The sequence below is a fragment of the Pseudocercospora fijiensis genome (genome assembly GCF_000340215.1).
Source record: "Pseudocercospora fijiensis CIRAD86 unplaced genomic scaffold MYCFIscaffold_1, whole genome shotgun sequence".
Classification (NCBI taxonomy): Eukaryota; Fungi; Ascomycota; class Dothideomycetes; order Mycosphaerellales; family Mycosphaerellaceae; genus Pseudocercospora; species Pseudocercospora fijiensis.
Window position 1 is genome coordinate 9,495,781 of NW_006921532.1, and position 10,970 is coordinate 9,506,750.

General features: G+C 53.5%; 5 protein-coding genes across 5 annotated transcripts; 3 read left to right on the plus strand and 2 right to left on the minus strand.

The window, feature by feature from the left end:
• Nucleotides 1-815: 815 nt before the first annotated feature.
• Nucleotides 816-2,664, plus strand: MYCFIDRAFT_210030 (uncharacterized protein). The gene has a single exon (XM_007923766.1). It carries the CDS (start codon nucleotides 1,035-1,037, stop codon nucleotides 2,079-2,081), a length of 1,047 nt encoding a protein of 348 aa, XP_007921957.1. The 5' UTR covers nucleotides 816-1,034; the 3' UTR covers nucleotides 2,082-2,664.
• Nucleotides 2,665-3,380: 716 nt separating this feature from the next.
• MYCFIDRAFT_26832 (uncharacterized protein) lies at nucleotides 3,381-6,062 on the plus strand (the record flags this gene model as incomplete). Its single annotated transcript, XM_007921592.1, has 3 exons — nucleotides 3,381-5,342; nucleotides 5,385-5,739; nucleotides 5,863-6,062. The coding sequence occupies 3 exons, from the start codon at nucleotides 3,381-3,383 to the stop codon at nucleotides 6,060-6,062; spliced, it is 2,517 nt and encodes an 838-aa protein (XP_007919783.1).
• A 358-nt stretch (nucleotides 6,063-6,420) lies between these two features.
• Nucleotides 6,421-7,553, minus strand: MYCFIDRAFT_129792 (uncharacterized protein; the record flags this gene model as incomplete). The annotated part of the gene is made up of 3 exons (XM_007923767.1): nucleotides 6,421-6,970; nucleotides 7,036-7,101; nucleotides 7,165-7,553. The coding sequence occupies 3 exons, from the start codon at nucleotides 7,551-7,553 to the stop codon at nucleotides 6,421-6,423; spliced, it is 1,005 nt and encodes a 334-aa protein (XP_007921958.1).
• Nucleotides 7,554-7,589: 36 nt separating this feature from the next.
• Nucleotides 7,590-8,359, plus strand: MYCFIDRAFT_170746 (uncharacterized protein; the record flags this gene model as incomplete). Its single annotated transcript, XM_007923768.1, has 7 exons — nucleotides 7,590-7,600; nucleotides 7,634-7,648; nucleotides 7,678-7,779; nucleotides 7,835-8,074; nucleotides 8,098-8,161; nucleotides 8,214-8,239; nucleotides 8,263-8,359. The coding sequence occupies 7 exons, from the start codon at nucleotides 7,590-7,592 to the stop codon at nucleotides 8,357-8,359; spliced, it is 555 nt and encodes a 184-aa protein (XP_007921959.1).
• Nucleotides 8,360-8,884: 525 nt separating this feature from the next.
• On the minus strand, nucleotides 8,885-10,240 carry MYCFIDRAFT_109817 (uncharacterized protein; the record flags this gene model as incomplete). Its single annotated transcript, XM_007923769.1, has 2 exons — nucleotides 8,885-9,228; nucleotides 9,280-10,240. Coding segments are annotated over 2 exons (1,305 nt in total), but the record flags the coding sequence as incomplete, so codon positions are not given.
• Between the last annotated feature and the right edge of the window lie 730 nt (nucleotides 10,241-10,970).

Sequence of the window (10,970 nt, forward strand, 5' to 3'; positions counted from 1 at the left end):
AATCCTCTCGCTGATGGAAACGTGACGGGAAGCATCTTTTGAAAGTCCTTCCGCTAATACTTCTGTGATAGTCTTGCCTTGGTGATTGTGTTCCACGCATCACCTTTTCTGCCGGCTTTGCTCCAACTCGCTCGAGAATCTTTCTCCAGCGAGGAGTAAATTGGTGAGGTATGTTCACATTATTTGCTTGAAAGTCAATACTCGGGAGGACGCACGGAATTGCGCCCTTGCCTCATCGTACATTGCAACGACTAAACATTCCCCAGATTCTTCACGATCCACCAGCGGAGGCGTTAGCTCGTTCTCTGCAAACCTCGACCAAGGACAATTCCACTGGATATTTATCCAATCGGCAAGTGCACCGTGGCTCGCAAGGAGACGATTTGAGCGCACCCACCGTGTGCACGCTCACCACCCTCGACCGTTCTAGTACAGACTGTAATCTAATTCTCCAGGTATGCATTCATTCGTCGCGAATGGCATTGGCTCACGCGAGTGACTGACACGCCTCAGGCACCATTCGCCAATTGTCTATAACACTGTTCGGCCGTCGTCGAAAGATCTCTGTTCTAGACTGTTCATTCCTTTGGTTCTACAATACCAACTAATTACGATCTTTCACGACGATCCCAGAAACAGGGACCCACACTCTTTAATCGGTTCAGCCATTGAACATCCGCTCTTTTGCATCCTGGCACCTACAGTGTGCCTCTCCGACCTTCGACACCTTTTCACGAATTGTCTATCCTGGAGACGTGACACTTCGTAACCATACCATCAACAGCGCAAGAATGGCCTATCTACCGCAGCTTCCCCAACAGGTTCAGCCTCTTCCTGGTCCTCGCAATTTCCCAGCCTTTGGGTACTGCGACTCCTACTTCGTCGAGAATCACGACGACGATGAGGGCATTTACGCTAGAGCAGCAGCCGAGCGGGAGCGTTCACGTAACGTTGCTAAGCTGAGGCAGAAAGCTTTAGGCGAGGAGATCTCGCGAGTCACCGCCGAGGAGTACCAAGAAGACATTCTCGACCACATGGAGCACATGGAGGCCGAAACAATGCCTGACCTTCAGTCAATCGAGATCCAAACCGAGATCCAGTGGTTCATGCGACCTTACCTGTTGGACTTCCTCCTCGAAGCCCACCATGCCTTCCAGCTCCTACCAGAGACGCTCCATCTCGCCGTCAACCTTCTCGATCGATACTGCTCCAGACGGGTGGTGTATAAGCGACACTATCAGCTCGTTGGCTGTGCAGCCCTCCTCATAGCAGCAAAGTACGGTGACCGAAAGGAACGCGTCCCAACCATCCGCGAACTCAAGTCCATGTGTTGTTCACTCTACGAAGACGACATGTTTACCCAGATGGAGTGGCATGTTCTTCAAACTCTCAACTGGGTCATTGGCCATCCTACGGTAACCAGCTTCTTGCAATTAGCTTTGACGGAAGTCGCCTTTGACCCGGAGCTCGAGCACATGTCGTGGTACATTTCTGAGCTTGCGCTCTACCACAAGGAATTCATCTCGGTGCGCCCGTCGGTCATGGCACGCTCATGCCTCGCCTTGTCCCGATGCATTCTTGGACGTCAACAGCCGCGCTACGACGATTGGTCGGCACGATACGATCCTCAGGTTGTGTTGAATCTCTCAAACCATCTCGCCCATCCTTCGCAAGCTTTGTTGCGAAAGTATGCATCGCCGCACCTATCATCGGTGTCCACGACCATCGACATGTTCTTGAAGCACCAAGCAATGTTGGCTCAGCGTGTCGTACAAACTCCCGTCAACGACCTTCCGCTGATGGAAGTTGATACACAGCCCCCAGCCAACACGTACCTCACACCGCAAACTCCTCAAAAGCCTACATACGTACCAAGTGGTAACCTCGGCATGCTCACCCCTCCCATCACGCCCGACAAGGACCAGCTGGTAGCAAACAACTTCAGCACTACCCAAGGTGTGTTGCCACGCGTCGCTCAATGCACGCCGACCCCACCGCCTAGTAACGACTATGGGCCCCAGCATCACATGAGCTACCCAGTTCCTCAGTCATATGGTGGCCATCCGAACTTCAACCCTTGAGAGATCGTACAGCTCTGCACTGTACCTACCTCGCCGTCTGGCTAGACCGATCATCAATCGTCCGGTCAGCAGCAAGTCCAAAGACATCATGGCGCTGCCAACAGTGCCAACAAAGCGTCCTTGGGCCTGCTCCTCCAAGCACGGTCATTTCACACCCGGCTTGTCGAGGACCGTACGAGTCGCCTTCGGGCGTATTGTAACAACACTGTACGACGTGATAGCATTCAGCACAGCATTGCAAGCGAGCGAGCGTTGCATTAGAGGCATTTTTTTTTCATTTGTGTGTACTAGCTCAGCCGCATACAGGCGGGCCGGCCGGCATGTGTATGGGTATGGCGAGGACGGCACCTCGAAAAAATTGATTTGACCCGGAACAAGACTGCGAGGATTAGGAAAGGATCGGAAGGAAAGAAGAAAGAAGAAAGAAGAAAGGAGAAAGAAACTGGTCGTTCGCACAGACCAAGATGGGAATGTGTTTTGCTTATCATCACAGAAGCGTTGCTACCTCTGTCATGTTTTTTTTGAGCTGCAGCGACAGATACCCCCTGTTTATAAATAACAACTGTTGCCATGTTCACAACCGGAATTGTGCCTCAAAATTGCTCGCTTCTTTCAGTGCTCGAGCACTCAGCACTGATAACCTTCAGTGGAGACCGTTGCCGCTCTGACAACACAACTCAACGATGCACCGACGCTCACCGCATCACTCTTCTCGGTCGTGATGCCGGGTAGGGATGACTAAAGGCAGTACGCTGTGGCATAATGATGAGCGGACACAAGGGATGATATGCAGTGTTTCCAGCATGTTGGCAGTCTGCATTGTGGAACTGCGACTGCTGCCCTAGAATCAGCTCGCGGAAGCGGGCCATTTTCATGATCGGCTTGTGTGGACTGTATCGTCTGCAGAAGCAACGCGTAATAGTATGCCGATGTGCGTTAGGGACTGATGTGCTTTGGGTGTGACGATCATCGATGGTATGTCAAGAGTCCTGATGTTGACGACTTCTTACCGCATTTTCACGCATTGACGTCTGGTTTGGTACAGTCACCTAAGGTCATTCCGTCTATCCGCTATCCGCTACATGTCGTTGGGTCACGTTGTCGCTTTGGCTTGGGGAGGTTGGGAGGGAAGTGGGAAGTCGAGTCGCCAGGTTCTTGGCTTGATCGGAGCTCGGACCGATCCTTGCTCTCCCCTTACCGACCGAGCTCCAAAATTTCGCCAACTTCACAGGCGCAAAACGTGAGCTTCGCGTAGTAAATAATCACACCGCACAGCATGCCTCTAATATAGGATTTGACATGGACGTCCACCGCTCTCGCTTCGTACCCTTTCCGGTGCATGCCATCACCGCCGTCGCCTTCTCTAGAGCCACCGAGGAAACGAAACTTCCAGATGGCGTGCCGCAACCGACTTTGCGACTAGCCATTGGACGAGATAATGGTCAAATCGAAATATGGAACGAGTTCACGGGTCGATGGGTGCAAGAGCGCATGTTCTCAGGAGACAAGAGTGTCGATGGCTTGGCGTGGACTCGGGAACCAGATGAGGTGGACTTCGAAGGCCAGCCAATACTAGGCCAATACCGGTTATTCAGCATTGCCTCATCACCACATGTTCTCGAGTGGGACTTGAAGCGAGGCGATTTGAAAAAGAGGTCGACCGGTAATTTCAGCGAAGTTTGGTGTTTCGCTGTGCAGCCGAGACTGCCACGAGACGGAAAGGCGGAGTCTAAATCGCAAGACTTGGTAGTTGGCTGCGGTGATGGGACGGTAGCGCTACTTTCGACAGCAGACGACGATCTCCAGTTTCAGCGCTTTCTGGCCAGAGTTTCGGGAAAGAGAGCGAAATGTATCAGCATCACGTACCAGAACCGAGATCGTATCGTGGCGGGCTTTGCCGACAGCAACATCCGAGTCATCGACACACGTAACGGCAACATTGTCCGAACCATGAGCTTAGGTAGTGGGGTCCCTCCGGCACCCAAGAATAAGTTTGTGTGGAAGGTCAGATGTCTACCGAACGGCGACATCGTATCTGGAGACTCGGATGGCGATGTCGTATTCTGGGACGGGAGGTCTTACTCTTTGAACCAGAAGATCAAAGGGCACGACTCGGATTGCGTCGATATAGTGGCAGGGTCAGACGGAAAGACAGTAATCACAGGAAGTTTAGATGGGCGAGTCGCGGTGCATCACAACATCACGAATGCTAATGGACGAAAAACTTGGGTCAAGACGCACCATCGTAGGATCCATGCCAAGAGCGAAGTCAAAGCCATGGCAGCATATGACGGGAAAGACCTGAGCGTCGTCGTTTCCGGCGGCAGCGATTTTGCTCCAACCGTGATTCCAATACGCGACTACGGCAAAGCGGACCCCAGAAGCCTTTCACATCTTCCCCAAGCACAGTCGCCAGTTGTAAGTGCCCGCCGCGCAAGGCTTCTGGTAAGCTGGTGGGACAATAGTATCAGCATATGGCGAATTACTCGGCCACACGATGTCGAATTTGGTCCGGAGCCTCAACCTCCGCGCAAGCTGGTCGGCAAGCTCGTCCTGAAATCGAAGCAGTCGATAAACAGCGTGGCTATATCTGACGATGGCAAAGTATTGTGTGCCGCTACCGGCGCGGAACTAAAACTCTTCCAATTGAGAAGGTCACCAAGCTCACACACGATGGACTTCAAGCCTTTGGTGCTACCATCTGCACTAGCCACGGCAGGCACCCGTCTGGTGTGCTTCTCGCCAGATGGCAAATGGCTTGCAATTGTAAATCTCGACAATGAGGTCCATGTCCTACGCTTGGCTCAAGATCCAGTAAAGCCCAAACGAATCACAGTGGTAAACGCAGATGCAGAGCTTGAGCGACGACATCGCACACCACTGGCGCAAAGTGCTTACAAAGGATATGATGAGGCTATCACACGCCTTGCATTCTCCCACGATAGCTGTATCTTGGTAGCCAGTGACATATCGGGACATCTCGACTCCTGGGTACTGGAAGGTCACGAAGATCTTACAGCGCCACAAATTGATATCACCAAGGACGACTCGAAACATGACGACTCAGATGAGTCGTCTTCGGACAGCTCCGACGATGAGGATGACCAAATCTTTCTCTTCTATGGCCAGCATTGGACAGGCAACCCAGCTGCCCATCTCTTACCAAGATTGGATTCCGCGGCTCTTGTGCTGACATTCCGACCTTCGGCATCATCATCATCGTCAGCAGCAGGCAGTGGAGCTATCAATGGCAATCCTGGCGTGCACGCTACACGGCACAATCCCCATGCTCATTCACACCAGCTTCCACAAGGGCCCCATCGACTTTGGGTCATGACGACGAAGCATCAGATGTACGAATTCGACGTGCTCGAAGGACGCCTGAGTGATTGGAGCAGGAGAAATCCGACTTCTTCATTGCCAGAGGACTTCAAAAAGCTCAAAGATCATGTCAAGGGCGCAGTGTGGGATGTTTCTGAGCACAGGGAACGTTTATGGCTTTACGGATCATACTGGCTCTTCATGCTCAACGTCAAGGGTGACATTGCTCAAGCCTCCAAGAAGAGAAGACTCAGCAGCTCCGCAAGCGGCGGTATAAGCGGCAAAGCACTCAAGAGGAGTGGCTCGTCGCAGTGGAACCGAGACGGCCTACCAAGTCGTGCGCTCCGATCTGAAAACGGCGTGACAATGGACCTTGATCTCGACGGACAGGCAGGCGACAACATGGATCTGGATGATGCAGAGAGTGATGCTGACGAGTTACGGCTCGCTCGTATCAGAGGCACGGACGAAGAAAACGTCAGCATTGTTGACTCACAGGCGGCGCAGGAGCGCAAATGGTGGTGCTCTTACAAGTATCGGTCAATTTTGGGCATGGTAGCCCTGGAAGATGAACAGCCAAGTTCGAGCGAGCAGGTGGAAGTAGTTATCGTCGAGCGCCCTTTGTGGGACGTGCAGGAAGGAACCAAGGGCTCGAAGTAGGCAGTGGCTAAATTCAATCCGCTCCAATTTCGATCGCCGACTATGCTAGCCAGATCGCGGACAGTAGTATACTACCATTCGAACGATGACTGCCGACCAAGCATTCATGTTTCTGCTTTGCGCCGTGGACATCAGGAAAGTGTAAAGTTGCATGTAAAAGAGGTAAATCAGTACTTCTCGTGCTTTGCTGTTCTATGTAACTATGCGCATGCATGCCATTTGATGGTCGTGGTATCATTTCAAAAGAAGGCGCATTCTTCGCGCGCGGCCACTGACACGGCTGTCCCAGATCCCCAACGCCAGCACTATGCAACGCACAAGAAGAAAATGATGCTTATCCCTTCCCATAACATGACCCTTAGTTATTATGTCTGTACGGCTCATACCCAACGCCGCCCTGATGCGCACTGTACGGCGCAGGCTGCTGGTATTCATGAAGAGGAACCTGATCACCATGATCATGTCCCCCAATATATGGAGAAGCGACTCGTTCATAATCACCTCCAGTCTTCTCAACCTTCAAGCCTCGTCCACGAGCATACTCCCCATATCCTTGTCCCTTTGGCTCGGCGTTCCAGAGTCCTCCCTTGTTGCTTTTATGGTGCGGGTTGCTGCGTCCAGAGCAGCAACACATGGACATCGACCAGAAGAGTGTTGCGGCCCAGGAGAATGCTACGCCGAGCCAGCCTGCTACTAGAGCGTTGTGGCCCATGGAGAGTTTTATGTTGTAGTCTTCGAAGACTTTGTTGAGGGCGCCGACGAGGACGGAGAAGAGGATTGTCGAGGTTAGGACGGCGGCGATTGTGAAGAAGGAGCTTACGGCGGAGAGGATCCAGGTGAAGAGACTGCCCCAGCGGCTGAAGAGGGCGAGGATTCCAACGATGATTGTTGCGAGGGTGGTCCAGAAACTAGTGCACAGTCAGCATGTCTGTCCAATTGGCGATTGGTGACAGTCATGTCGGATTGTTCTCACCTGACTTGGTATGCAATAAACATCCACTTCGCGACCTTCCTGTACGCATCCAATGCCTTCTTTCCACTCTTTCCAAGCAGCTCATTTTCAAGTTCGCCAATATTGTTCACAGCGTTGTTGACAGCAGACTCGATGGCGTTATCCGCGGAGGATGTCGAGGTCGCAATACCGGTGGTATTCAATTGCCAAACATCGATGGGGTCGAAAACGAATTGCGCCTCGCGCTTCGAGCATTTGGTATCGCTGCCGTCGGTGTTGTTCGAGGAGCAGTAGTTCCAGAGGTAGACATTATAGATTTCGGCAACACCTCCAGCAGTCTTGATGTCTCCAATGGCTGTGGTGAGAGCCGAGTTACTTGAGCCTCCGCTGACGTCGAGGTCGGTCAAGTTGGCTCGGAAGAAGTAGTAGCTGTCGAGTGTGTTCCAGCCGGCAACTTCGATGAGAACGAGGGCGATGAAGCTAGCAATGGTCAAAGCCATAGGCGTGAATATACACGCCAGTCGTCCAGCTTTCCCCATGACTGCGGTGGTCCGGTGTCCGAGCAGCTCCTAGAAATGATTCTGCTGTGAGGTAAGATGCCGCTCTTCGACGCACTCAGTGAAAGGAAACGACAGTGAGTTGATGGTGGGAGCAGTAGGAGAGAGTAGGAGAAAGGGAAGATGAGACAAACAGGCGGGAGGTATATGATTTGTTTGCGATCTTTAGCCCAGGAAGTGCATCATCCATCATCCATCATCGCCCAGCGTGCTGCGGCAGGCGGCAGGCGGCAGGCGGCAGGCCCGTGCTAAACAGAATACAGGGACCCTGCCCTGCCCTGCCCGCTGCCCGCCTTGGATAATAATCAATTCTTCAGCCCCGCAATCGCAAGGCAGTTCCAATATCAAGCGAAGACAGCACTACACAGCCAGCCTACAGTCAAGAGCCTTGCACGCTTTCGATGTGCCTTTCGCATTTCGCTACAGTCCAGCACCACGAATGCCAAGCTTGCGGGTCTTTGGTTGCCGCCTTCTGAAACACCCGACCATTGCCACACAGCCGCGTGCAGACATGACGACTACCTAGTCCTGGAGTCACTGTCGCGGTGCGAATACAGATTTTTCCATCTCAGCCCAGCCCTCCCTGTTTCGTGGCGATTGCGTAAGCTCCCAGAATAGAGTCGAGCATCCTGAAACTTGAAGGCTGCAGAGCCGACCGTGGCCTTGGCGTGCAAGCAAGCAAGGCTCTTAGTACGCATGTCTGTGCCTCCACGCTCGGTCGTGAACATCTAGTAGTCACCACCAGTCAGAGCGACAGCCTTGGGAGTGGCGAGAAATGCCTGTTTTGAAGGTCAAGATCGCGACTGTTTGTCGCTTTTAATCATATAAGCTACGCTACGCTACTTCCTCCACTCCAACTTTAGACACTAGCAGACTCCTCGCCAATGCCACCCAGAGGTATCATCCCATGAGTAGTGAAAGACGTTATCCGTTATTCCTGATATGCATGCCCATCGCTGTAGTCCCCCTACACATCTGCATCGTCCACTCCAATTGCTCCGACAACTCCGCGCCAAGATATAAGAAACTCGATGAACCCAGCTGTCTCCCACAGCCCGGGCCTTGAAGAACATATGAAATGTCGAAAGAACAGGGTATGAAAGCAGATCCAAGATGCGCCGATGCTAGGCCAGATCGCGAAAACATCTCAAGAAGTGAAGTGAATAATAGTAGTAACGTGCAACGACCAGTCAGCAGCTGGGCCAAAAGGTTTTCGTGCAAGCGAAGTCGAATTATTGTTGTCGTTGGTCCGCCGACAAATTGCTGCCGTGTCGTCGTGCGTCTCGCTGACGAGCACGTTCTGCCTGCCGACTCTCCGCCGCCTTTTGTGCGTCAGGGTCGGTCCGCTGTATGTCGCTCTTCTCGCTGTCTCCACCTGGAAGGATCCGGCTGACATTGTAAGCAAGAGCTTCGATGATATTCTTGCGGAACTCGGCATCCTCTCTCATGTCTTCGGCGTTGAGACGGAAGCGTTCCTTCTTGTCCATATCACGCCGCCGCATGGCACGAATCTCTCCGAGGATGTGAAGCAGCACGCCCTCGGGGCATCTGTTGCGAGGTGCGCCATGTTCGGCAGGGTTGCGAACATATCGACGTGTCACGTCTTGAGCGCCATCGGCAGAGAACGCAATGCAATACGAGAGCTTCTTGCCCCATCCTGGAAAGATGTTAGACCATGTATGAGAGACCATGTTGGCGGGAAGCTTACCTTGAGTGTAGAGCATTGGCGCATCCCATGCCTCTTCACAGCAGTCGACATGCACCCATCTCTTACGATGCGCGCTGTACACTTCAGTCCAGACATGGTCCTCGGCATTCCACACCCATCGTACACGGCTACCCATTGCTCGGCACAGCATAGTGAAGCAGTTCGCCCACTCGCCAACACGACCTCGCCTTGTGTCAAGGAGGACAAAAGCGTCGTTATATCGCGGGAATCGTTCGAATGACTGGCACAGCTGGTTGCTGCATTGGTAGAGCTCGACCCGGTTGGCTCCGCAAGCAGACTCCTCCGGAATGGGAGCGACCATGCCTTTGCCAATGGTTGGAGCATGACATGTTGAGCATTTTGGGTTGTTGACCCATTGGAAAAAGTCGTTTCGGAACCACTTCATCAGTGCTCGTATCACGCAGTCCTGGTAGCCCCACGCAGGCTTGTGATTGCTTCCTAACGAAGCAGCTTCGGCTTGGAATAGGTCCGACTCTTCCTGTGCTTCATCGTATATTCTTTGCAACGGAATCTTCGCCAATGCCTCATCCAACAGTCCTGGGTTCTCCCACTTGCACGGCGTATTCGATAATGAGATGAGCATGTTGCGGAATCGTAGAGACTTGTTGTCGGTTGGCGGGGTCGGCACGGTCGGGATATTCTTCAAGGATGAGTATGCTGGAGGTGGTGATCGTGGAGGCGCAATGCCTTCGTGGGGTTGTTGCACATCTGGTACTGCTGGGGCTGTCCTGGTGGGCGGCGCTGGAGCGTCTCGAGACGGAAGCGGCGGGGTGGCCTGCGAGGGCACGACGACCAATTCGGTGCGCCGCGATGATGAGCGCCGTATTGAGCCTGGTCTGCTGCTGAGCTCATTCATGCGCTTGGTGGAGAGAGTTCGTCGGAATTGTGATGTCAAGTCGGCCGCCCAATTCTCTGGGAGCGGTTGCTGAGAGGGTACTGGCTTCCGCTTGGGAACGCCATTGTTGAACCCGTCCATCATGATGCGCGCCTCGCGTGTGTATTGGTATGTCGGTGTCGAAGGTGTGAGTCGCAGGAGTGAAGTGGTCGAGTGTTGCGCTGCGATGCGCTTTCGGATGATGTGCAGGCGCGGGCGCGGGCAGTGCTGAGACACTGCGTGTGGGTGGCGTGGCGGTGTTTAGTCCTACCGTAGAATGCGCGCTCCCGTCGAGCTGGCGGCGTGATGGCAGCGTTGTTGTCGCGGGGGACAGCAGAGACGTGCACCGGCTTCTGCAGTGTGGACGGTGGTGAAGAGATGAGCGGCAGTGGGAGAGTAGGTAGCATGTCTGCTACGCTACCAACAAGGGGATTACGCGGTCTTCCCTTCCACGCCAGCACGCCAGAGAGAGAGAGGGTCCGTGCGAGCCAAGATGCTGACGACGACTGCCTCGTCAAAAATGGCGGACACTCTCACACGCACACGCACAAAGCGTGGACTGCACCTGATGCTGCCATGTTACGATGCTGCTGTCGCTACGCAGCGCCATCGGACGTCGAGCGTCAACGTACACCTCATTATTACTTCTGCTTGTCTGCCTGTCGGGCTGTCTGGCAGGAGCATCCTGAGTCGACTGTTAGGGTTGCCTTGGCATCACGCAGCCCCATATACCTGGACCATCTCCACCGATCCGCTCTTCGCTCTGCGCGAGTGCTACTGTGCTGCTGTACCACGC

Excerpts from the sequence above, each read along its gene's own strand:
- MYCFIDRAFT_210030 (XM_007923766.1), top strand. The coding sequence starts at position 1,035 with ATGGAGCACATGGAGGCCGAAACAATGCCTGACCTTCAGTCAATCGAG.